General features: G+C 43.5%; 1 protein-coding gene across 8 annotated transcripts in view; it reads left to right on the top strand.

Annotated features, from left to right (window-relative positions):
• The window catches only part of MYT1 (myelin transcription factor 1), a 180,111-nt gene that overhangs the window by 46,357 nt on the left and 105,855 nt on the right, over nt 1–27,899 (top strand). For all 8 annotated transcript variants that reach the window (XM_069650825.1, XM_069650832.1, XM_069650827.1 and 5 more), the window contains exon 2: nt 22,766–22,866. In XM_069650825.1, the coding sequence (XP_069506926.1) occupies nt 22,766–22,866 (101 nt within the window). The remainder of the gene's footprint in view (nt 1–22,765; nt 22,867–27,899) is intronic.

The following is a 27,899-nucleotide window of genomic DNA, read 5'->3' as shown; positions in this document are numbered from 1 at the left end:
GTGGTGGGTGTTGCACATGCTTGGTCCTAGAAGACTCTCATAAGTCTCCCCTTAAGGAAGGATGAGATCCATGATGTGGCATCGGGGGAGAACTATGCAACATTTTTTAGTTGTTTGCATAGTGTGTCACGGTCAACAAGATCAAACGCAGCCGACAAGTCTAGGAGAAGGAGCAGTGATGGCTTACCTTTGTCCATTATGTCGCCACGTTGGATCTTGAGATCAAGAAAGGCAGACTCTGTCCCATGCCTGGGCTGAAGCCAGATTCCCTTTTGTGAAGGATGCTGTTTGCTTCCAAAAACTGCTGTATTTGTGTATTGGCAACTTTGTCCAGAATTTTTAGAAGGAAAGGGACTGTAGCGATAGGTCTATAATTGTTGGGTGTCTCAGGAAGTATTTTTTAGTAGTGGGCGGACCCACGTCTCTTTCAGGCATGCAGGGTCGGTATTGGATTTGAATGAGGCATTAATGAAAGCTGTCAGGAAAGGGGCTAAGGTATCCGCACACTCTTTAATAAAGTTTGATGGGCAAACATCGCCCTTACAGCGGGTCGGGTTGATTACCCACATGATATCAAGTACTTCTGACTCAGTTACTTGCCTGAATGAGAAAAGAGTTTTTTCTTTGGTTTCTGAGCTAGTTATGTGTGACACAATCACGTTGTCTTTGGATAGGGCCTGGTGATGGGAGTTGATCTTCTGTAAGAGATAAATTGTTTTGATCATGGCTGATTGGACACTAGTGCACCAGGATTAATCTTTAACAACATCCTGTGTGTTTGTGACCGGTGTGGCCAATTCTTTATAGATGGCAAACATCTCTTTTGATTCAGATGTAGCGTTAGAGAACCTTTGCGTTATAAGTTGTAGATTTTGCTAGTAAGATAGCTTTTTTTGTACTGTGCCGCTGGTGTTTTGTAGGCAGTTAGCGTGGACTCCTGTGGGGCACCTTGCCATTTGCTGAGTGCTTTACGCTTGAGGACACGTAGTTCTTTGAGCACAGAGGAGAACCAAGAGTTGACATGTTTCTTTTTTAGGGCTTTCTTGCTCTCTAGCAGGGGAATGGTGTCTACTGCCATTTTGAGCGTGGAGTTGTAAAGCTCAGCCAGTACCGAAGGGTCTGTAGAGAAGGGTGGCATGAGGACTGGAGTCTCTAAGAAAGGAATGATCCAGTCTTTAGTTAGGTTTCGTGTGCATCTTGCTATAGCTGATGGGACATGCATGAGTGATTTAGCAATATCGCTACTCGTAGGTATGTAGAAATGGATAAGGTGGTGATCGGTCCATGGGGATGGTGTATTGGAACTGATGTCCACACCACAGTTGTGGTCCACTACCCCGTCAAGGATACGACTCTGGAGTGGGTAGGGTTGATGACTTTTTGCTGGAAGCCAAGGTCCTGGAGGGATTTGGCTAGGGCCTTACCTTGTTTATCTTTGTGATCATTGAAACCTAGATTGAAATCCCCCAAGAGAATGGATTTCATAGTGTTTTTTAGATTTTCTCCAAGATGATGGCTTAGATTGTCCTGGAAGTCAGCGAGTGGGCATGGCGAACGGTATGCTATGTGGATAGCAATGGTGAGGTTGGGAGAAATAGTGAGTTTGACCGAGAAGGAGTCTACATTCTCGCTAAGAACTGATGTGGTTTGTCTTACTTTTGGGGTGTCTTTGACTATGAGGGCTACTCCCCCGCCTTTAGCAATTGGTCTAAAAATGGTGCAACCTGGAAGAAGGGCTAGTGAGATGGATGGTCCGGAGGCTTCATGCAGCCATGTTGGGGTGATAGCTAGGGCATCCAAGTCCAAATTGGTGAGCAGATCAGGAATTTCAGTTGCATGAGCTGGGAGGGATCTGCATTTATCATGGCACATTGAAGGGGAAAGCGCTCTATAATTTTCTTTTTTATTACATGTGGATGGCTGAGTGGGCATTAGGACCTTAGTTGAAGTGGCTACGATATGGGTTAATGGCACTCATGGCTGTGAACGTTGTATTGTGGGCTTAACATAGTTTGCTTCTGAGGCATGGCGGGACCGTAAACCTAAAAGTGTGTTTCTAGTGCAAGTCGATCTAGGGCGCTTAAGGTGATGGAGGGGTTTGGTACGGCTTCTAAGTCGACTTAGTCTGTTGGCTGATGGGTTAAGGAGCGGATGAGTTCCTATCTAGGAGGTTCATTAGCCATGCTGGTTCTGAGGAGATTCTGGTAAATACCTTAAAAGCAGGTCAATGTTAGTATGGTACAGTGCTACTACATACTCATAGGATGTGCATACAGTACTATAGTTGATCAATATAATAAATCTGTGAGCACAAAAAATGTTTTTTCGGATAAACATCTTGTTTCTGTGGTCACTTCACCTCCTTTGGAGTCCTACGCCCTTGTGGCTGCATTTGTACATACCCGCCTGTCACAATTTCCAATTTCCACACTCCTCTTTTTGAATGACTTTACCAGGGTTAATATTTCAGCCCAGATAAAGTGGCTGGCAGAGGATTTTTTCATTTTCTCTGTGTGATGTATCTATTCTGTCTGTTCAAATGAATTAAAGGTGGCCTTGCACAAGGCTGCAATGCAACATTGTAAATGCACTTATTTGCATATTTTAATGGTGTTTTAAAAGCCGCAGAGTGAAAGCCTGGTTTCTCTTTCGTGCTGCAATGAGAGGACAGGTATTGTGGCAGCTGGGAAAGCTAGTAAACAAGTGTAATGGAGGCTCTCTGCAGAGGCACCTCGCCCTTCCTAGCAGCAATCAGGGGCTTAATGCACTCATTTAAAATCGCCTCCCGGTGCTGATTGGTTGTCGAGGGACAACATATGGAGTGGGCGGTAACAGCCTCGTGCTAAGTGGGAAACCATTAAATCCATTTATGAAATATAATGCGATTCTGATGAATTAAAAAAAGGAAAACCATCTGAGAAAACACTGTAGAAAGGGTTGTTTGAAGGGGGCAGATCACGGTACATCACGTTGTTACCGATTGCCTAATTCACAAAGCGATTTTCAATGGGATGAGCCCATTGAAAAATGCCTTGTCAATGAGTGCAGTTTTTACCATTTGCATGGCCCGTTGACGCTGGAAGTAAAACTGGTGGTATTTGTTGGCTAGTCGAGCAGAGGGATAAAAGCAGATATTCATTCGGGCGAGGCAGGCTGTGCTTGTGTGCGGGTGTGTGTGTACTTTGAATGCAGTATGTATTAGGGTTTTGCTGGTGTTGTCGTTTGTGTGTGGTGATGAGCAGTACCCAATGTGTGTGAGGTGAGCACCCAAGATGGTTGTTTGGGAGTCAATGCACAATATGTCAGGTGAGGTGGTTAGTCACCAATGGGGTTCAATGGCGCGTGTTATTGTGTGTAGGGGAACTAATGTCTTAAGGTAAGAGAAGGCAGAACTCGAAGTGGCTCTACAGGGGGCGTAACCCAATTTGTGAGATCGTGTACAGGGGATGAGTTGGATGCACATGTGTGTTTCTGTGCATGGATGTAGGGTTGTGGGTGCCTTTGAGGTTGGGAGTGTGCTTGTACACATCGGGGAGGGTAATTGATATCTGCATGGCTAAAAGGGATATTGGGAACTGTACCCTGCATAGATCTATTCTTTAATATTAATTCTTCTTTTGATAGAGCCCTTGGTACTGCTGTCTTGTGGCTTCATAGCGTTAACTGTACACTGTAGTTAATACTATTACTTGAATGCTGTGAGAAGAACACAGAACAGTTTACAATACAAAAAATCCAGAATGGTTGTATAGGATAAAGTTGGGAGATCCTGATACAATGCACACACTTGGGGCTAAGCATGGGGCAGTATGCACGGGCAGAAAACACACACAAACCAACTTTTAGAAGAAGACTGTACAGATTTATTAAACATTTTACACCTTAAATGTGACATAGAAAACGGGATTCTCAAAAGTAAGAAAAAATTACCCACGTCCCATAGAATGCCAACACAACAATTGCCATGAATATCGCTTCATGACAGCCGGTCCACTCCGCTCCCATGTCGGTGCATGATGGTGAGTTGGCGCCACGGCCTATCCGCCATTTGGGAGCGGTACCAAGAGGTCCCAGACCTGGACCTATACTGACTGCCTCCTGATGCCGTCTCTCGGTCCTCGTGACCCGTACTAGCAGAAACAAGGGCTGTCCGTGCGGCGAGCAGCAAGCCAGAGTCAGGATCACCAAAAAGGAGGCCGGTGATGCCCTCCACTCCTCGGCCACACTTAAATGGCAGTGTTCCCGCTGCACGAAGCCCCTCCATATCCACAGAAAGTCCACATATGGAGACCCCCTCCCAACCCCCATGACGCACCTGGCCACTTCTGGCCTGGCATATCGCTCCATCACTGTGCACCAAGAGGAGGGCCGAGGGCCGTGGCCGAACACTTCCCTTTCTGACCACGCTGCCCCCGCCCACCCAACCCAGTCACCCCTCTATTCGGAAGGGCCTTACCTCCGTTCTCCTAATATGTGTTATATGCATTCCAAGCAGTATAGGCGATGAAGCTCTGCACAAAAAGCGTGTGTTACGGAACCACATTTCACTTATTTATAGAGTATAGAGCCATGTTCCAATAGTCTAATAGAAGGACAGCAGCTCGTCAATGTCTTGGTTGTCTCAGATAGTTCCAAAGGTCTGAGTCAATGACGGATAGGGCACAGCCTCCTGCCTTTGGGTGACATTGATCGAGTACTTGCCGAAGTTCCTGCTCAGATTTCTGGATAAGGAACCTTGCTGGTGGCAGGCCTAATGCACAATGCAAATCGGCTTGAACTGGATCCTCTTGGAAACAGATAGCAGGGAAGATCTGGAGAGAGGGCAGGAAGATCTGGGGAGATGTAAAATCGGGAACGTCTTAGTAAAAATCTGGCCACGTCATTATGGATTCTCTAGAGAAGGGGTCTGCACTACAACTACCATCCACCCTAGTCAGCATAGTTAATGGTAATGTTAAAGGACATTTGTACCGCGCACTATCACCACCGGAGTGGTCCCCTGGTGCTCTGGCGGCTCTGAAAGAGGAAGGGGGGTTGAGTTAGTGGGTCGAAGCAGGAAAAGTGCAAGAGAGCAGTGATGTGCTGTTGGCGGCCTCAGCCTGGTGGGTCCGTTGGCTGGGCCTGGGGTGTTTACGGCCGGTAGTCATCGTGTGCTGTTGTGCGAGTCTATGTGTATTTTTGTTTTGTTGTTGCAATGTAGTGAAGTTTGTGCGGTTTGTTGTGCTGTAGGTTTTGGTTGTGTTTTGGTTTGGAGTTTGAGAGGTGTATGCAGAAAGGGAAATTGTTAGTGGGGTTGGTTAGTTTTCATCTCTGTCCTGAATTGAGGTGCTCGGCTTGCGTACTCTTCATTGATGCGCCTCTGTCCTGATCTGGGTCCGGCTGGCAAACAAGGTTCCTTACTCCTCTCGCCCCCACCTCTATCACTTTCCCTCATAGCCCCCCCTGTCCTCCCTTCTTGGTCCTGTGGCCAATGCACCCACTGATGTCAACATCTCAGGTAGTGTGGTGATTGCCAATATCTCGACAATTCCACAACACTGTGGCGCCTGTCGGTAACTAACGGGAGGGCTGGAAGTGTTGGTGTGGTTGGCTGGGTTGCATGAGGAATCATTGCAGTCATAGTCTGCAATATCTGTAGAACTGTACGTAGGTTGCAGACCCCTGCTCTAGAGACTATGGGCCTGATTCACAAAGCATTTTTCAATGGGAGTTTCCCATTGAAAAACCATTATGTAAATCCGAGCCTTATGGATGAGGCCTTGGTAAAGTATGTTGCCGTACTTTTGTTTCAAAGCAGGCATTGAGAGTCTACACTTTGTTAGAGTGGAATCGAGGTTAAAAGCAGGAAGCCAAAAAGAGTAGTTCAAGAGATTGTAGACAATGCTACCTTGTCCACATAAATATACAAATATAACTATACACCTATACAAATAATTACAACTCAAGTTCCAGGGGAATTGTATTTTTTTAAAGCCAAAAATAACTCCTCTGGGCCAATCTGTGGCCAGCTCTCAAGAAACTTTTGTTTAAGCAGCTGTGAGGGTTTTATTGTGGTGGGTTTTTATTGTGGCGAAGGTCATGTAGATTGTCAATGTACAAGTGTCGGGGAGGCGAATTTTTGTTACAGTTCTAACATCTACAGGAACCCGTTATTCACAGCCTCGTGCAAAGGGGGCTGAAGTCAAGGTCACCAAATCTGGATGGCAGAAGGAATTTCCCTTGATTTGTGGTTGTGTGTAAGTGGCACTATCTAATGTCTGAGGACACGACTGTGGAGAGCAGAATCCAAAGTGGCTGTGTATCGGTATGAATACGAAATGTGTGTGTGTGTGTGTGTGTGTGTGTGTGTGTGTGTGTGTGTGTGTGTATGTGTGTGTGTGTATTTGAGGGTGGGTCTAGGAATAATATTGGATCAGCATTTGTTTAGATATTTAAAATAAACGCTATAGATTTGAAATCACTTACAGTCACCACAAGGTGGCATTAACAATCCATTAAAGAATGTGAAGGTAAGTCATTAGGAAACCTTTGAAATTCGTCGAAAAAGCTGAAGATGCAAAACCGATAAAAACGCATCAAAATGTTCTAGTTCAGGCGCCAAAGAAACATTTACTCCCAGTCGCCATCGCGACCACGTCTACTTGGTGCCATCATCTAAAGAATCTTTATTGGTCGAGTAAATAATGACAGGGTCTGAACCATCCCTTTTCCTTGAGAGTGCAGCGTGCTGTAGAAGCATCTCAAAGCGCACAGACACTGCTGGAAGGCACTATATAAAACACTAAAACAACCATACGGTGTCTGCTACTATAGTATTTCCTATTTCACAGTGAAGAAAATAACAGGTGTTACTATTATTCACTTGAAACACAGAACGATGAAGGGCAGAGAGGGGCCTCCCTGCCTGATCTGAACCCAAAGAGCCTGATTCATACAATATTTTGCATGAAGCAAAGTGACTTTTCACTGGTGCAAAGTGACTTTGCATTGCCAACAAACACCCCGATTCATAGAACAGTGCAACGTGTCTTTTTGCCGTGCAAAGTCACTTTGCACTGCAAAAACACTTTGCACAGTGCCATGAATCAGGGTTTGTGTCGACAGTGCAAAGTCACTTTGTAGTGTGCGCAGAAATTCATGAATAGGGTCCGTGCTTTTTCCAAGGCTCTTTCTCTCACTGTGCGATCGGCTTATCGTCCATGTCGAGTTGTAGAGGTTGTTATGCTTTAGAAGGTTATCGCTTTTTTCAGTCAATTGTATATACACACATAGGCAGCAGGTACATACATATCTACATAATTCAGCCTCCTACAATGCGCGTTTTTCCTCGCTTAGCGATTCCTCGCTACTCATAGCGGTTCCATTATGTCAGCACACGGCTTCAATAAAAACCGGAGACTGCAGAAAAAATGATCAGATGTTCAGCATTTCATTAGTGATGTTTCTCACTGCACACTGGTTGGCTGAGGGTAAATAAATGGTGGGGGGATCACAAATGAAAAAAAATAGAGCGAAATATCTATTTGCATTTTTAAGAAAATACTTCATTTGAGGCAGGCTGGGTGAAAGGTGAAGATTTGCATTTAAATGGAAAAATCAGAGAGTGGTTTGCGCTAGAAATCCCTCATATTATTTTCTCTGCAGTGAGCAGCAGAAGGGACTCAGCTGTCAGAAAACAACTAAATGATGTCAGGAGAGGCAAAATGAAATACAGCAACGGGGATGTTAGCTTGGCTGGGTTGGGTACCTCCTACCAGTATTGGTATGTAACGTGAAGGTTACGGGTATGAATCTGGGCAAGGCCGACTCAGCCTTTCATCTATCCAGAAATACACAACATGAATCATAAAGTTCAATATTAAAAACAGCTACGTTATAAGGTGCCTAGTGATATTTCATGCTAGTGTGTGTGCTACAAACATTGTCACTGACAGGGCTTTAAGTCGGTCAGGCTTTGCCATGGCTCAGCCCTGGCAGTCTTCAAATATCACCTCTGAGTAGGATTCTGCCAGGACTCTGAACTGTCTTTCCCGACCAGAGTTCTTTCTGCAGTAATGCAAATAAAATGAGTAGCAATGCTGCTCTTTGACAATACAATGTCACTCTCAACCATGTTTGAGAACCACATCAGTTAAAGCCCTGAACTGGAGGTGAACTTCCAGTGATGGCTACTGGTTGGCAGTGTGGCTGGCATGTGTGTCTTGGCTTAAATGACTTAGTGCCTGATTCATGGAATTTTTATGCATAGTTCAAAGTGCCTCTGCACTGCTGAAAGGTGACTTTGCAATGCCGACACAATACCCCGTTTCATGAAACTGTGTATTTTTGTAGTGCAAAGTCTATGCAAAGTCAGTGCGTAGTCATTTTTGCAGTACGTCACTTTTCAGCAGTGCAAAGTCAATTTGAACCGTGCACAAAATTCCATGAATCAGGCCCTTATTCACTTTAAACACTCATGCCTTTCATGCTACCAATTATCAGCTCACCTAGCCTGTAGAGGGCCTCTCATGATATGTGACAGACTATGCCTCAGCCTCACATGCCCGATTTTCTGGGAGGCCAGTCGCTGCTCTAATAACCATATTCTCTTTTTTTCTATAACTGTTGGTTGGTATCAATTTACTAATAATGTACTAGACGTTTCATCGAATATTTATAATTATGTGATTTTGATTGGAAAGGTTTGCTTAAAACCACACACAATAAAAAATAAATAATAACATGTGGTTGAAGCATACATGGCGCAGAGCCACCACAGTCGCAAACGTTCTAAGTCGCACACTGTTAGCCTGTTTAATATTCACTTCACCTGCTGGGTGCGGCCTTCTCGCTTGGTTGACCTGGGCTCGTTTCCACCTGGCTCCTGCGGTTACGGAAACAGATGGTGTTGCGCAGGGAGCAGATGGAGACGAGGTTATATCCTTCTAAGTATCATGTACTGAAAGCCTGTCCACAACAAGTAGCTGTGTGCCAGGGTTTGCAGATCCAAGAGTTACAGACTTGCATGCTTTCACCGAACGCCAAGTGTATTTTGGGAGTTGCAGTCTTGGTTTATTTCATTAGAATCAATTGAGCCAAATAACATATCAGAATACAGAGGTTTGTAAAATGAAGGCCCCGAGCTGAAACATAGCTTTTTCAGGAGTTCGCCGACAAAAAGTGGGCACATGTCTGGGGAAAGGAAGTCCTGACTGGTGGGAGGACAAATGCCAGAACCAAGCAGCTTTCCGAACCTGCAACATGCTTCCATAGATTTATTTTTTACATAGTGCTTGCTGCTACAATAACGTGAATTCATGGTGCTGTTAAGTGCATTAATTTCATTGACCTTTGAAGGTTGGAAGGTTGAGCAAGCCCAACTGCCTTTTAAACCTGTTACTAGCAGGTTGTATGCAGATATTCCTGTCAGGTGCACTAGCCCACAAAGCTTTTTTATTGCCTAAGCACCAGTCTCTGTGATTTATCTGAGCGCCTTACCTCTTCTCATCTTTGGTGTCTCTCTGATCGGCCCAGTTCCTCATTCATTCCTATGCAATTACAGAATGTGTGCGTTGGGACCTCCACAACACCCGCTAAAAAGAACTCAAAACAGAATTTGTTCTGCATTTTGACGAAATGACTTCTGCTCTGCAGGTGGACAGGGATGAGTAGTGGCTAAAGCGCCTACTCAGCCCCACACTACTACTAAGCCAGTAGTGTTCCCAATCAAAAAGGTGAAATGGGCCCAGCCCGGCAGGCATACCTCCTTTGATTTTGGTAATGTTGGATGAGGGCAGGCTATACTCTTTAGTGGAGGGTTTGGGGTGTAAATTAGTACAGAAACAATCCAAACAACAATAGGACTACCGTACCAAAATCAAAGTACGTCAAGCCAAGGTTCTATAAAATTAACAAAAATAAAGACAAAAACATTGTGAAAAAACAGAGAAGTAGACTTTCAGAATAAAGGATCACTTTGGGTTTGTAGAGTAGGGTGCTCAGGCAAGAAATTTCAGCAGCAAATGTCAGTGTTAAAGAATATGTCTTTCAAAAGGTAGAGAAGGGGCGCTTAAAAGTCACTAGGGCCCTTTAATGTGGATCAGAGATACAGGGACTCTTCAAATACCTTTTGTGCTTGACTTTGTAGCACAAGCGCTTCGAGCCAGACTTCTAGGTGCTTTACTGCAGTCAAGCCGGCGTCGAGACGGTCGAGTCGCATTCACCCAATGGCAACAGCGTTGAGACAGTTTGAAGCAAGGACAGATTGAATAGGTGTTTGAGACTGGTCCAGTTAATGTCCTCCGGTGGGTCGAGTCGGCAACTATCCAATACTTTTACTGCGTCGCATTGGTGTTTGAGATTACCAAGTTAATGGCTTCCAACAGGTCGAGTTGGCGCACAAGTTGGGTGAAGATGAAGACTCTGTTGTATTATGAAAGCGGATGAAACACTTACGAGTCCGTTTTTTAAAAGCAGTTGAGTCGGTGATTAGGTCAAGTCAAGGAGATCTGCTTCAATCGGTCAAGGTGGCATCTGTATGGCTTGAGGAGCAGAAAAGTATTCTGTTCTTGGCCAAAGTCAGCACAGCAGGTAGCAGGTCCTGCTGTAGAAGTTCAAACTGAGTCAATCGCACCCACACTGTCTCAAAAAGCTTCTTAAGGCATTAAGCAGGCTTTGGGATGCTTTCTGGGCTTTGCAGTCACTGAGAGATTCAGTACAGGGTCTCTGTGACAAGGTGACGCATTTCTCCTGCCCTTCCCAGGCAGAAAGGTTTGCAGAGAGCACTTGAATATGTTACCTCCAGTGACAGAGCACTGGGTACAAGTGCCTCCATTGCAGTAGGCCCTGTCCACAAAGTAGTTTCACCCCAAAATTTGCCCATAGGATAGGTAGGGAGAAGAGTGATCCTCTTCATTGGAGCTTCTGATCTGTGCCTTAAGCCATGTTGTCAGAGTCTTGAAGCGCATCACCCTGACTTCGATACTGCCCTCCCTTTGTAATTCTCTTGAGTTATTCCCTCAAGCTCACCAGACTCTCCAAGTGGTAGTCATGACAAGAGCCGTCTAGGCCCAACTCTCAGGCGGTTGAGTGGGGTGGTTAACAAGTACCATACACAATTTTCATTAATACCCAATGAGAGAATGTCTACAAACTATATTTTATATACAAAATATAATGTTTATGTAAAAAAAGGCAACGAGAGAAATTACTACACTTACAGGTGAGCAAGCTTTGTAAAATAAAAGATGCCACAATGTATCCGGTAAGTAGAAATAGTTTTAAGAAGAGTTATTTTGAGCCCTTCCGTGAAATTAAAATGCAGTAACATGTATGTAAACAGTGTTCATGTCTAGGCATGCAAGTTTAAGAGAGACCAAGGGAGACCAGTAGTGTGGATTTTGGGCATTCTTGGGAGAGAAAGAGTTATCTTTTTGTAAAAGTATCCCAAGGATATTTTTCTGGAATTACTGTGCAGTGAATCATACTGGAGACCTTTGAGGATGAAGAAGAGGTGCAGGAATCAAGAAATGCACAAACAAAAGACCTGCCTGCTCCGTCGGAGAGTCAGCAGAGTAATACCCAGGGGCTGAAAAAGCAGTTCTGCCGGCGGCATTGGTAGTTTCCAGAGGCAGTTGCTTTGACTGTTGTTCAGCGACCACTGAGCATTCCAACGATGACACATCCATGAAAGACCTTTGGAAAGGACAAGTATTGAAGATTTGATTATTCCCAGATCGAGGGTCAGAGCAAGAGGAGAAGAAAATGGTTTGGCTGCAGTAGCCATAGTTGTCGATGCAGGGATCCCATGTCGTCCTCGGGCACAGGATTTGGCGTATGAGGATGGGGTTGGCTTAGAGGGAACTCAAGGAAGAACCATGATTAAAGAAAAGCTGAGGAAGTCATACTGCAGAGTAGCCAGCCACGCAAGGACCATGAAGGTGAATTTGCAGGGTTGGTGGGCGTGGCACTTTCCAGTGTGGGGGTGGGGGGCGGAACTAGGGCACGTTTCTGATGTCTTGTGATGAAGATTTGCTGTTGGTTCCGCTGGGAGTGTCTTTGTAGTCCTGGCACCTGCTTCTCTGGCGGTCGATGCAGGCATGGTCAGGAGCTTTGGGGAGACAAGGCCTTAGAGGAGGAACTGTGATTAATTTGTTCGCAGTCAGGACAAGGGAGCACCACAGAGGGTGCCTCCTGGTCTTCTGCAGAGTGGGAGCTTCACTGTCAAATATTTGGAGGTGTCAAAGGATGCCGATGCAGAGTTTCAGTCCTTCCTCGAGCAGCAGGCCTTCCAAGAATGCAGGTACAGAGTTTCAGCAGGAGACAAGAGAGTGGGTGAAGGTATATGCTTTTCTCCACTCACGAGGCAGTGAGTGAACCCCCCAAGAATCATTCAAACAGGAGGTGGTCAGCCAATGGCAGACCATCCCTACAAACACACCATGCATTCTGAAAATGTCTCTCACACATAGGAATGAACCCAAAGTATCCCAGACAGGCATCTTCAAATGCCAGTCAGAACTAGTTTCAGACTGCCTATCCTGGGATAAAGTCTTCCAGTGGCCCAAAATGGACACTTCTTCTTAGATGCACAAAAGCGAGAAGAGATGGGACCCCTCAGGTCTTCAAGGCAAACAAAGACAACTTCCATTGTGGTGAATGGATAGGGGGTCAAAAAGGACCCATCCAGGTAAAATGAATTCCATCTAGTGAAACTATATTATGTAGGTGAAAAAGTCACAGCCAGCCCAGCCACATATCTAACAAAAAGACAGTACTCTCTCTAGGGCACTGTGAGGTACCCCTGGCTTCGGAATCATAAGTACACTTAAGGTGGAGCACATAAAGAAGGAGTCACACTGACAGTCAGGCTTTGGATTACGCCCAGCTGGGAGATACAGGGGAGTCAAAAACCAAAGAATCCAGAAAAACAAAAAGCAGGGGACCCTCCAATTCAGGGAAAATAACTCTCTAAATGTAATTCTGCCCTAACAAAGACCTCAAATCATATTTTAAACCACCCAGACAAACACCCCAATAGCCCAATCAGGGTGGACAATTTGCACTCACCACTAGATATTGCCAAGTTCTTTGCGAGTAAGAAAGGGTGTGCTGTGTGTATGTATAGAATTTGTAGGGCTGCTTGTAGCTTGCAACTTGAATGTTTGCCCCCTGTCCCACTATAGAATGCAAATGCATTGGATTAGCCTCATACGTAGCTTGCCACAGTGGTTAAGGAAGTTGGCGCCTCCCTCAGTTCATACATCTTAACAGATAACCAGTGACCACTGACTGACATATTCTATCAGTTGTTTCAACTAATCACCGTGAGCACTGAGCCTCAACTGAAGATGGGGTCTTTCCTGTTCACAACCGTAATGCCAATTGGTTATATGCTTCATCTGGCCACTTATCCACATCGGGCAATGTGCCAGCCACCTTTAATTGAGCTGTGGCTACTTTGTGATAAGACTAGAATAGTCAGAGGCGCACACGCAGATAGGAAAATAGGTAGATTCCCCAAGAGGCCGGGGCCTCTAAAAGCCCACTAGAATCTGGTCAGAGTTAGCCTGCCCCTTAATGGGCTAGCTGAGCGACAACTCGTACTTTCGGCAGGGCCAGACGTTCAGCCCTGCCAGAAGTGGAAATGGAAGCTAGCACAGTATGTTGTGGTGAAGTGGATATCAGCCTCTTTGAGACTGCATTCATACACATACCTACTGATATTCAATAAGTCGTTTATTATTGTTTAATAAAACTGTGGCCCAAATGAAGATGTATCTCACGTGTCTCCTTGTTGGCACTATTCAGTGCCCACTGCCCACCCCCAAGACTATTGGCTTTAGCGAAAATACCCTATTTCCCAGAGCACCACTGAAGGTATTATAGACACTCACTGAGGCACATTCAAGAGGAGTTGACTTCTAGAAGGTACACCATTGTATTTATTTTGTGCTTTCTAATGGATAGTGACCAATGCAGAGTCCTCCATTAAAGGGATGTATGTAGAGCGAAAAGCAGGATGCAGACAGTCTTTTTCATGGTTTCACAGGATTTACTTAAAGAAACTCAATGCTTTAATTTAGCTTGTTCGGCAGAAAGTAGCAAGCACTGAAACGGAAAGGGAGATTGATGGAAAAGCATGTCCGTGTATGGATTTAAGCATTTCTGAGCTGCTTGCTTGCAGCGCTTTAAGGTGAACCCCTAGCAAATACTAGTTCTGGAGGATTCAAGCAATCTACACAATATTGATACTGGCGCTCAATGGGCTAACTTCCTGCTGTAGACAACTACGGGAAAACAGTGGTCACAGATTTGAGACTAAACAGGGCTGACAAGTGTCCATCCAAAATACCACGCGACCTGCTAAAAGTGAAGTTAGTATTGAGGGAAAACATACCTGCCTGCAGAATGATCCTTCATGTTCCTCTAATGAGGATTACATTACGGCTATCCTCAAATGTACTTTAATATAGTGTCTTCACAGATAAACACTCCTTCCTGTGAACCTTTATAATGGTTTTAAAAATCTTCCTCTCCTCTTGTTACTTAATCTGTACGCCTTCAATCTCTGCACCAAAGGACCTTTGGGTAATTGAGCACTGTATAAAACCAACATCAAATCAAATCAGTATCAGGCTTGCTGGTTAAATGTGAAGGTCTTGGGATGAGGATTAAACTCTTGCTTTCAGGAGGACATCATTGGGTTTGGATCAAGGATGAGGCTTTTGGGTCAAGGATGAAGGCCTTAAATCCAGCATTAAGATCCTAGGACAGGGTTGAATCTGTTCATTCAAAGATGAAGTTTTGATAAGGAATGAAGGCCAGGCTTCAAGGAGAGCAGTGCTAGGATGCAGAAGGAGCACTAGGGTTGAAGATGAAGGCCTAGGTTAGAGGATTATATTTTTAGATGGAGGATAAGGTACTGGCATCCAGGGTGAAGCTCTTTGCTCGAGGAGGATGAAGTCCATACACTGCGTTTGAAGCTCTTGGTTCAAAAATGAAGACTTTTGGTCGACATAATATCAGATGGGTCATATATAAAAAAACGTGAATCAAAGATGAAGCTATTAGGATGACGATGAAGCTCTTGCGTTGTGGGGAAGATATTGGCATCTAAGATGACGCTAATTGGTGGAAGATTAACATTTTGTATCAAGGCTTAAATTCAGAAATATTTACTGTACAAAAGGCATCACATCTTGACATGCTGTTAAAGATGAAGAGAGTATGTTGTTTGCACACCCCGAAAAGGGAGATTCCAAAAATTATACTTCACAGTGAGAGAATCAAACTAAGGGAACAAAGCATTTTGTTCTTGAGTCAAGGATGAGTCAAGGATGAAGCCTTTAAATAGAGAATGAAGCTCAAGTTCTTGGCTTACTTGAGTGACAAATGGGTGCAACATTGATCATTCATCACTCCAAGTTGTGAGTTTGAAGTGTTATGGATCTAGGAGTGGACAACTAGCCTTGAAGTTAAAGATTAGGTTTCCCACTGGACTTCATGTGAAGAGGGGGCTGCAGTCTGTCACAGACGTGATCCCCACCACGTTGTCTATTGCACCTTAACAACAGCTGCCATGCGTGGAGTAGGGTAGGCACACAGCCATCCCACCATTAAAAGTGCTAACATCACAATATAATGGGAGAAAATAAATATTACTTTGTTTCGACAGGAATACATGTGACCAAGGCTTTTTAACCAGTTGTCAGTATTGTTTTCAATGGTGTCTGTAATTGCCTCTATCAAGAGGGAGAAGCCATGTTCTCCATTAATCTAGCAACTCAGGACAAGAAACAAACTGAAAGAAACCTGTCTATCAAACCAAAGTAAGTCACTTCGCAGAAGATCAAAATTGCATCCATAACTTCTTAGTTCTTGCCTCATAGCCAAATATAGTGCGATCCTTGTGGTGCTACATGGTGTAAAGAGAATGAGTAATGCTTCCCTCCCTGGTGTCACTGACCCAAAGCTTTTGATGACATTTTAATTTGTTCTTTATATGAATTATTTGCAGACTGTTTATTGAAGGTTTGCACCCATCCCTCACCGATTCAAACCTTTCTGCTGGCACTTGAAGGTGCACCATGCTTCAGCAGCTACGTTCCAAACTTAAGATTTAAGACAATAAGCTGGTAAGACAGCTCTGCAAGTTAAGTGCTCACTCAGAGTTCTACATGCTACCTGAGGTCACATAGGTAAGTAACCTCTGGGAGAGCCAATTCCGCCCTTCATCCACCCAATGTTGAGCCATTAAATACAATAGTGTTGGGTAATAATTATGCCTGTGATCACAGTGCTTAGAAGCCAAAGGACACTGGCATGAACTGGTATGTAAATATCGAATTCTACTATTTAAGTAGTGACTGGAAAGACTACTCTAGTGTCTGAAGCAGAAACCGCACAATTGCTGCAAAGGTGTACCAATTCTGCGATATTTGCATTGCCTTATATGCAGAGGTAACTTGTACTAAAAGGATTGTGGTAGGTATCTGGACAAGCCAAGCCATAGCTTCCAAAAGGCCTAAAGGGTTGATACAAAGTTGGCCCCACAGTATCTGACGTGGCAAAACCATGAAAAATAAAAATGGTTGATGCAGTCTTTCATGAGCAGTCGTAAATATCTCGGGGATATCATTCCATTCAATTCTATTTGTCATGACTGCACCAATACAAAAGAGGGTCACCCATTTGCAAATCAGTCTTGATCCCTCCAGTCAGGAGCAGTTTAGCCCCCATACTAGAAGGCCACCTTCCCTCAGAATGGGAACGCAAGCTAGCCCAAACATGTTTGAGCCTTGTTAGGCCCTACTCCTAGCAGTCTTTCAAAGACAGTGGCGGGGTTTGAAAACTCCAAATCTCTGTATGAAGAGCTGTTAGAACACGCTTAATTTAGTACAAGGGATCAGTGAGTTCATGTATCTGCTGATTCTTTGTGCAACTTGCAAGCCACTGGTTTGAATAACAACAGGGTCAACTCTGAGGCTAGTAAAGTGTGCACTATTAGTTAGGTAATAGTAATTTACAGCGCTACTAAACTGCAAAACTACAGCAGTGATCCCTATTAAGAAAGCAAACTATAAATAGAAGCACTTTGTTTCCAGTTCTGGAAGTTCACTGTGTAGTAGGTGAACATACAAATACGGCTGAAATGCGTATCTGCATATTGGCCTAAGTTAATGAAGTGAATCACTTAAAGGTACTTCCAGGTAGGAAGAGTGGGTGTTGAAGAAGAATCTTTAACTTTTTTTCTGAAAGCAAAATGATTTGCTTTATTTAAGATAGTTACAGGAAAATTAGTCGAAACATCTTATTTTCGAGTTACTGAATAATGCAATTCCTGAGTGCCTGTGCTGGGGACTGCACATGAAAAGACAGCAAATCATAATTAATGTAACCGTTTTTAAAGTGCCAACAAATCGCTATGCTGCCACTTTGCAGTGCCTAAACGTCTACAGTTACCCTGCAGAACCTTGTATTAAATATCACAGACCCACCACCCTGGTCATCCACTAATACGCATGGGGAAACGACAGAAAAACGTCACTTCTCAAAGAAAATTAAATACAGGATATTGAAGACCTTAGTGGGGCTCAAGAAGGACGAGTGAACAACTTTAGGTTACAACCTAGCCTCTTCCTGCAGATGGTCAGCTGGTCCCAAGGCAACATCTTGCAGTGATTGAATGACTCCTTAGAAAGGCTTGTTTCTAATGTTCAATCAAGGTTCATTCAGAGTTGTGGCCGAAGTGTCATGATAGTTCCGATAATTGAATGACTGAGGCACAAGGATTTAAAGGGAGGTGCTTAGGATAACTCGATATTGGTGGCCTTTCAGAACAGAGCTGGTCAAGGTTTTCTGAAAAAATGTGCAGTCTCCTGCATTTCCACGTGATTTGAATATTATCAAGCCTCCCAAAGTTTGGGAGAATCATCTCCGAAAAGTCTCATCCCAGACGCACACCAGACTTAGCAAAACTTATTTAATTAGCATGGGCAGTCATGCACCTGAATCCCAATAGGAGTTTGCATTCGGATTCAGGAGTCCCCAAGCAACCGGCAATTGTCGTGGGTCACTTTTGGGCACGTTCACGGGTTCCCATGTCTAGTTTGACTTTAGCCAGGAAGCCTGTGCTGCGCAAGTCCAATCATGAACTAATTGACTTCTCTGTCAATAACAGCATGGCCTTCATGAAAAACATACCAAGAACCACATTTTTGCACATTCCGCAAGGCCGGGGAGGCCAGCGTTCCGCCAAGTGGAAGAGAATCCATTTGCTGGAAACAAGCGGAAAACATTTCTTTTTCCAATTGTACGTGATGGCATTTTAATTGGTTTAATAGAACTGGTGCCGAAATTGATTTGGAGTTGAGGAAATCTCCAGCCACGTGAGGCGATATTTAGAAACGTGGCACTGCGGATCTGGACCATGCACGTCGTTAGAGAGACTGCAAAGGGCTGCAGTTCTCGCAAACAAATCACCCTTCATCTGTGTGGACCCGTCAGTCAGAAGACTAAATGGGCTCCAAGACAGAGAACTCGTTTTAAAATAGGGGAGAAAAGAAGAGAAGGTTCGGCGGGACGGCTGAGGAAGCATATATAAGAAATACACATAGGCAGATATTGATAGAGAGAGAGAAGGGGAAAGTATGTGAGAGATCATTATAATGATAAAGAGAAAGGCAACAGAGGAAGTGTGAAAAGAAAAGGGTAGTAAAGAGATACCTGGAGGGACAGAAGGGCTCAATAAGATTAAGAGTGAATTATACTTAATTTACAAGAGTGAGCCTGTGAAGAGAGAAAGGGAAGAAAGGAAAAAGGAAGGGACAGACAAAAGACAGCTAGTGAGTGAAAGTGTGGAAAGAATGAATGTGTGAAAAAGGAAGTTAAGGGATGAAAGAATGCAGGCCTTCGAGAGACATATGGTAAGAAACAAATGGAGACAAAAGAATGAAAAAAGAGAAAAGGATTAGAGAAAAAGATTAGAGAAATAAGTGAAGTGAGGAAGTGCTCAGTAGACAGGGACAAAATAGAATCGAATGGATATGATGCACAGGAAGAGGAAATTGGGAGGAAATGTATAAGCGAAAGAGAACTCAAGAAAGGAAAAATAAAAGCATGACAACATTAATGAAGCTAACAATGAAACTGTACAGATTGAAAGCCAACCCAGGGAAAAATAAAAAATAGAGAAATAGTTGAAGTAAAAGTGAAAGCCCGGGATTAGTGGTAAAATTCCTTCTCTGGTTCTACTTTACCCTTTCCCGTTCTCTTCTGCCCTTTTATGTCCCCTCACATACCAAGTTCTGGATACCAGGGGAAGAAGCACCATACGCCTCTCTCCAGGCAAGCCTCGTTTCTGTTAGACCACTATGTGGGTAACGCTTAACATAATTTGCAGGTCTCTTTTAAGAGAAGGAACATACTCCCTGATATTCACACCATTACATGACATTTTGCAATCGCTCGCCTGGCAACACTGCTTAGCGAGAGAATGCATCTGCTGCAGATATTTGTCCATAACATGGAAGTGATATAAAGGCATGTTGTGGCTCAGTATTTTAATCTTCTGAGGTCAATCAACTCTAGTACTGAATATTGGGAGACAGTACCGTGGACGGAAACTATACTGTAGGTGTACAGGTGTAGCTAATACATGAGGATCACAATCCCTTTCAACAACCAAAATCATTGATTATGGCCAATGTCCACTAAACCCCAAGGCTTGGTCAATATACACAAACATACAGTAAAAAAATACAGGTACAAACATCATAATTAAAGCCCAATGCAGAACAGAGCTGAACTGCTGCCTGACCCTAGAAGGAACGTGGCATTAAAGGAATCGCAATTATTACACAGTTTGCTCACAAATGTGGTTTGAATCCTGCCTCCTGGGCCAGACCTTCAATGCAGATGATAGCTTTCCTGACTTCTTTCCTTGCTAGTGTGTTTCCTTTGCAACAATCTCGCAAACAGGGATTGGTGTCTAAGAACAGGCTAGGCTCTCTGACACACCCTAATAACATTTATGGCATGCCCTCCAAAAATGAAAAATTTGGGACAGTTCAAAATGTATTAAGCAAAGAATAAAAATCTGTTTTCTGTCAATTACCATTAATTGTCCCGTAGAGAAAAAGGTGCTTCCATTGAAAACGAGCACAGCAAAAAACGCTAGTCAGATTTGCACCAAATAAGAAACAAGTTGGGTACAACACATCACAGATATTGCTTTTTGGTTTAGTGTAAATCCATTTAGTAGTGTTTAAAACATTTGACAGAGAAAGAGCTGTCCTAAAACATCTTTATATATCACCCATGGTGCTGTACAACACTGAGGCTGTTTAGAAATGAGAAGACACCATTTCTTTGGTTCGATGCAAGTAATCCCCCAAAAATATAAAACACAAAAGGCCTCAAAATGAAAGGGGTGGTTTCACATCAGGATAGTGGTGGAAGCTGTACGGGGACAAAATAGTGAGATGTCCACGGGGAGACCTGGAGAGCCTGTTTTGAGTCACATCGTTTTTGACTTGTTGCAGGACTCCCATTGAATTCCCATGAGAACACCAAAAGACACTGTCAGAAACAAAATGTGCCACAGGAAAGAGCCCTGGAAAATGGATAATAGGAGAGGGTCTAGAGGGATCTATACAGTGCAGGCGAGGCGGCAGAACCTGAAAAGGAAGAGGGATGATCATGAGAGGGGAGTGTGGACGGGTAAGACTTTTACATTTTTGGGCTTTTGCGCATTATTGCAGTACTGCAGTACTCACACAATGTTGCGTTGCCATGGGAATGATTATTGTGGCAACACGAGGCACTGACATGGTAATTAATGCAAAAGTGAAAGAAGCAGGAAAAATATGAGGGGGATGGACCACAGGCTATGGCCAAATGCCAGGGAAGGGCACCATAGATCTTTAGCCTAATTGTGGCAGTGGGGCCAGTGTCCCAAGCCAAATCCCATGCCCAGTGGGATCAGGTTATTGACTAGTATAGGGCACTTGGGCCACAGCCATAGCCTGTTAATCTGCCATGGCTGGTGGCATCTAGTTAATTGTTTCAACATGGACAGTGGTCACGGATGAAGGCTATAGCCACTGGCCATGACTGAAGAATATGTTGGGAGCAGGTTATTTACTCATGCGGGGGAGAGGGGCCATGGTCTTTCCTATTAATTGTTGGTGAGTAGAAAGTGGCTGTGGCCACTGGTCATGGTAAGTGGGCTGTGGAGAAGATATAGCATAACATAACACTTGAAATTCAGTGAAATTAAGATGATCCAATTCTTTGCAAAAAAAAATTACATTCGGCGGGTGTGCAAGCTGATGACAATTTTAGCTCTGAGTTAACCCTGTTGCTCATCCCATGAGATCATACATATATATATATGGTGCAACATTTGCACTCACCAATAACCATTGGCTAGTGATAATTGACTTTTGGCAAGTAAGAAATGGTGGGCTGTTTATGTGTATAGAATTGAGGTGGTGAGTGACTTTTTACGTCAGGCTAGAAGCTAGCAAATGTGAATTTTTACCCCTGTGTGTGTGTATATAAATATATACACAAAACTAGCTGGATGCTGCGAATCTAAATGTGTAGCTGGCCCGTCGCTTATTTGAGGGCTGCAGCTGGGCTCCATGGCACAGTTGGGGCTGTATGTTCTACCTTTATAGCCTGCCATTGGTGCTGATAGACTATGGCAACCGCCCGCTTCACACCGCATGTGAAATAAAGGAAATGGAAAGAGACATATTCCATCAGGTGACCAGCTTTGGAATTGCAGTCATAAAGTGGGGCCAGCTGCATCCATTGTACCACGAATCCATCAACATGCATGAAATTAGATTATTGGGCTCTCAGATGAGAGCGCAGCTGTGTCAGAGAACAGAAGTGCACTTTCATATCAGATTTCCAGAAGCGAGTAACGAGGATTAAGATATTTTGAAAAAATGTCCGGTGAAAGTTGCCACCTTCAAGAAGGGTGCAATAGCTCTGCGGATTAAGAACACACTTCATCAAATTGTGGCTGTGGCCATTGGTTTAAATACCAATATGCTCTTTTGAGTCTGTGATCGTTCTGTAGTAGATAAAATACGTTATTTTAATTGAGTGGAAACAAGACCAAGGAATCGGTTTGTGGTGTGTTAAGTGTTCCATCACAGAAACCATATGATATAAGTAGTGCCACATTGTGGCAAATGCAAAAGTTATCCACCAAAATAAGCACATTAAAATCTTACACCTGCCTCCTGGCCAATATGAAGGGAGTAGCCCTGTTCCTTCTAGCCAAGCATGTTGTCCTATTCCTTATGTTAACTTTTTCTGAAAAGTGCAGTCTATAAAAAAGTGTTGCGACTGGTATTTTTTCTTCTAGTTCTCTATTCAGTATACTGTAATTTTGGAAAAGTGAATAAAGTTACATTGTTTAATATTTTTTAAAAGTGTTTCGACAGGTACGTCGGTTAAGCGACTGCCGCTGAACTATGTAGGCAACCTGGAGGAGAGAGGTTTAAATCACTGTAAGGTTCAGACGATCTTTTATTTTTTTGAGCTTGATTGCGTCAGTACCAGTGGAATGATAGAAACATTCATTCAGTGCTGGTAGGGTGGGGCAGAAATGCTATAGAAATACTACGTCAAAATATGAATTATTATCAGCAGCATGACTGCCTTACGAAATTATAATGACTATTGGGCTAAGATTATGGAGAAGTGGTGGTTTTCAGGTTTTGTCCATCCATTCTCTTACCTATGTTTTCTTTCCCTCTATCCGCAGAGAATGAGTTCCGGGGTGAGCTGCTGAACCAGAGGTGGACCCGGGGGGAGAAGGTCAGCAGCTGTGAAGCTACCAAAAGTCTTCAGAGTGCAGCAATCAAGGTGAGCATATAGTGTGCCAGAGGGGTCCTTCTCGGTTCAAATGGAACACTCAACATGGGTCTATAAGAAAAGGTCCCCATCGACGTCTTGTACACACGGCCATCTCAGTCAAAGTGTGATACAGTAAAGGAGTCATCAAAGTCAGCGCCTCTTGTGTGGTCACCAGGTACCACAGCCACACTGGACCCATTTACACAATGGAATTCTTAGGAAGGGTTTATTAATAAACCCAGCCTACAGATGAAGAAGAGTTATCTGAAGCTCTTGGTTCATGTAGATGTGACCAGGCGAAAGTGGGCACTAGAGGCAGAATCAACTCACGCAGCACTGGGTCATTAGGTATACAGTTTGTTTAAGTTTTGGTAAATTGAATTAGCAGCAAGTTTACGGGAGAGAGAGGCGTTGCCTACACCTCTTGTTTTAACATGAAAGGGTTGGACCCCGTAATTCTTGCGCTGATAATAAGGAACACACATTTTTTCATGTTTTCATGTAAAGGATTTAAACCTAAATCACGGATTAAATCGTTTACATGAAAACTTGAAAAAATGTGTGTACCTTAGATCAGTGCAAGAATCATGGGGTCCAAACCTTATCTGTAGATGTGGATTGGTCGGTAACTCCAAAATCAACCATAAAACAGTGTGTCAACATGTCATGCATAAACATAACTCAACGAAAATCTGGAGCAGTAATTAGGAAAAGGATAAATAATTAGAAGTCCTGATGAAGCCATAAAATGGCATGTCCCCCTAAGCAGAACAGGAAGCAGAGGCAGTTTTGTGGCAAATGTAATATGTCATTCAATTTCACCCTGCGCCCAAAGCCGACGGAAAAGGGTTAGAATGGCATGGCGATATTTAGCATTGAGAATCACAATGAGAGGACAAGGTCTGCGTTGTGTATCAGTTGGCAGTTGGCAGTTGAGAGGTGGGGATTAGCTCATCATGGTTTACCTCGGTGTAGAAAGTCATTCTTGCTTCTACATTATAACTGATTCTTGTACTGAGACACAGCCTGATTCCTAAAAAACCTCACTCACCCCTCTATGAGCTCTAAGGTTTCAGTCTGAAGGGTTTCAACCTGGTCATTTTTGGCCCACTTACTATTATCCAATCCACAAGCCATCAATGACAATTTCAATAGGCTGATTCTTCACCTAACCATCGGATCTGGTGAGAGACAGTCACAGGCCAGACATGTGGTTTAGGTCCAACCACAATTGGCCTTTGAGTAGAGCCGGACTATCGGAAATGTCCTGATTTTCCTACAGATCTATCCACCTCTGGACTATCGCCGTCCAACTGCAATGCAAAAAACAGCATCCAACTTTCATACTCAGTCATGAATAGTCTGGTTTTATCACCATTTTTGTGGTTAAGCAGACTGAAGGTGAGGGGGCAGGTGTGGGATTGTTTGGTCTGATGGAACTCCAGCCATTCTAACTCAAATGCATAATAACATATTTTGTACTGAGTGCAAAAATTAAGTAAATCAATTTGGTAGCCCAATGTCCTTTGTACCACAATGAGCACAATATATTAACCAATCAGTATGGCCCACCCCTTTCTATCCCTGCAAAACCAAACAGGGTGGCCTAAGACCAACACAATTTCACGTTAGGAATCCCTTCTCAACTTTGACAAACCACAAGCAGTGTCGACAAACTGCAATTACAGTTGTCTATCAGGCATAAAATGGTTGTTCAACATACCAGTGCATCATACAGAAATTGATTGTGATGCGTACCGAGCAGGCACGTGTGAGTATGCTCCTCCTATGTGGATGTTTAGCTTTTGACCTTTGGGCAAAGTTCAGGACGACACAGGAGCAACATGATACTCCAGAACATACAAGAAAAAAGGAACAGGATTGATTTTCTCTGAACCAGCCTGACATAAGATCTGTCAAGTACACAATGGCTGTTCTGCATACACATGTTGGTGTTGGCTTTAAATGCTGCCTTACCCTCCTGGCCTTCACTCATGATGCTTTCATTGTGTAACAGTGCCTCGATGGCCCTTCCTAGTAAGGAGCCTTTATATGTCTCTAGAAGTGCCAGTTTCATGGAGTGAGCAAAACGAACAGTTTTTGTGGTCATCTGGCATGGATATGAGGTCAGGAGTTACACCGCCACCTCTTTCTGTGTATAGAGCATCACAATAAGGTAGTTTTCCATAGACGTAAAACAACATTCATTAAGATAGATTGTGCACATAAAGATTTTTAGGAAACGTGAGTAGAAGGGAAGTTGTCTAGCCCCTGTAGTGGGAGCAGTGAACTTCAATGCTCGACCTCTTTACATCAGAGAGTAAGCTGTGCCAGTACACTCTCCACAGTCTCTCTCCTGCCCCTGAAGGGATGAACTGCTCCTGAAAGACCAACAGCTCCAAGCTAGAGATGTGTACCAATTTCCACATGTATAATATGTCTCTGTTCCTAGGCCAGAGCAAACACAAGTTAGGAGATGCAAATCGTCCACTCAGTAGCATAGATTAAATGAGGCCATGGTAAGCACCTATCAAAACCTAATACAAACAACAAGAAAAGACGCACATCGTACATTCTGGGGCAGCTCTGCGCGAAAATTAAACATGCAGATCATAGCCGAATGCAATGATAATGAAATGCACCAATTCATAGCGCAAGGGGCAACCATGTTCCACAATTGCACCTACAACAGCCTGACACAAAGACCATAAGATCCTCGAGCACAGAGTGAACAGGCAGCTCTATAACAAGCCCATAAAAAGCGCACATACTTAGAGAATTCATACCATCAGAGACTGTCAGGAAATCCTAAATGGAGGCCATAAGTTGCATTGCATTATTCACAGAAGAACAAAACCAGAGACGCATTTAATTGGCAAACATATGACGTTAAGCATGATCCTGTAAATTGTAAAGAATCTACAAGGGAGCAACAGGATTTCTTGTCTTCAAGCTGACAAGGCAGTGAACATCCTTTTGAACTAGTTGGGTGTCAATCCAGTTGATACTTCATGATGCCACTAGAGATCATATTCTCAGAGTCTACTTTGACACTGATGAAGGTGCCCACTAGACCAGTGTGATGTCTAGAGAATTGAACAGGAGGATTTCATGCACGTGGCTAAAAGAAAACCTACTCTTGTGTCAGTACTGTTTTAGGTCTTCATACTTAGGTCATGATCTGGGTAGACACCAAGGTTTTACAAACGTTTGTCAAATTATACAAGTATTCGAAGGAGTTGGCGGTTTAAACACCTCCTGAGTTTGTGTCCCAAACTTCTTACCTCCATCCCACTATCTCTTGTAATCCTTTCTTCTAAAGAGTGCATGTCTTCTATTACTCCAGTGAATTTTCTCTAGCCTATGCTGACTCTGAGCTACAGTCAGGTGTTTTTAACGCACTAGTGACACAGTGTTAACTTACGCAGAATGTCTTTCCCTCTGCTCTGACAAAACATTCAATTTTTGTCCTTGACCCCTAAGTTTACATTATCAGTTCATCAAAATAGCTAGTTCCTGATGCCTTCTGCTGAGTAGGATACTCTGTGGGGACGATTTTCAAGGCCTTTTCCAATTGGTATTTCCCACTGAAAAACATTTTTGTAAATCAGGTCCTTAATACCCATGAGCCAGTTCATTGGGACGTCAATGGTAACATATTCAAACGCATCATAAGGAGAATCATCCGATGCTCTGCGGACCTCAGGCTTTTTTATAGTAATACTTTCCTCAATTTAAGTTCTGATGAGAGGCTACAAGAAATTTCATAAAAGCTAATTTGCTAATTCGCTTCATCGTTTCAGTGTATTCTAACTGGGTGACTCCAATTTTGAGGGCAAACTTGACTGGGTGACTGTTAAGAGCCTCACCGCAATCCACTGCCCATTTGCTCAACAAATCCTCACCATTTCTAATCCAGGAATATTTAGCCTGTGCTGAAGAATAAACAAGCATGTACGGGCTAGTTACAAACTGCTACACCCCAGAAGTTGTTTATCTCTGAGGAGAAGTCTGGGCAATAAATATTTCTAATTTCTTTAAGGGAAAATACATTTTACAGGCTATTGGGTCTTGGCCAGACCCTATGCAATGTAAGGGGTGCATTTCATATGAATTGTGCCCCAACCATACCCAACTTTCTGGGTCACCGACTCATCAGGACCTCCGATTGCCATATAAGAATGTGAAAATAATAAAACTTTCTAACTTCTTGCTGGACTGTAATACAGAATATATTTTATATTAATTATTTTAAAATGTATCTTTTTACAATGATGCCATAATGTAGTGGGATGTATTTTGAGAACGCTTATATCCGTTTAACTGTGATATGGAATCGTGGCAATTATATGCTTTTTGAAAACTGTAAAATCTGTCCAAATGGGTTCCTGATGAATCCGAAGTAACTAAAGCCTGTCAGATAAATGTGCAATATGATAACGTGTGCCACCACAGGGGATCTGATGTTCATGCAATTTACAGGGAGAGAAGGTTTTGAATTTTGAATGGTATGCTAAGGCACAATTGGAGGATTCTGGATTCTCAAACAATCAGTCTCAGGGTTCAAAATTGAGATTCGATGAGCAGGAGCTAAAACCAGCTCCTATGTGTCGGGCATCACCCTGTAGGCAGGAGCTACCACAGGGGAACCCGGAGCTACCAGAGATGCTCCTTTAACCTTTTGTCCATATTGTATGAACCACTGTGTTTAAGGAACAAGTTACTTACCTGTAACTGTTGTTCTCCAGCATGGGTCTGGCATGGATTCACATGCTCATGAATATTCCCCGTCGTCAGGCCGGGAATCCTTGGTAAAGAAAAAATCAGTTTCAGTTTTGTTTCTGAACTTTCTACTAGTAACAAATCACTGGTCTCTGGGTCATACTGCCCCCAGACAATGACTGCCCTCTACCTAAGCCCCTCCTCTGGCAGCCATCTTCAGATGTGGTAGCACATAAAGTGGCAGTAGGACCAAGAGAAGAGCCGCAGAGGGATAGGAGGGAGGGTTTGCATGTGAATCCATGCCAGACCCATGCTGGAGA

Source organism: Ambystoma mexicanum, chromosome 3p (assembly GCF_040938575.1).
Source record: "Ambystoma mexicanum isolate Mex_15411 chromosome 3p, UKY_AmexF1_1, whole genome shotgun sequence".
NCBI classification, from domain to species: Eukaryota; Metazoa; Chordata; class Amphibia; order Caudata; family Ambystomatidae; genus Ambystoma; species Ambystoma mexicanum.
This window is presented reverse-complemented; position numbering and strand designations above follow the sequence as displayed.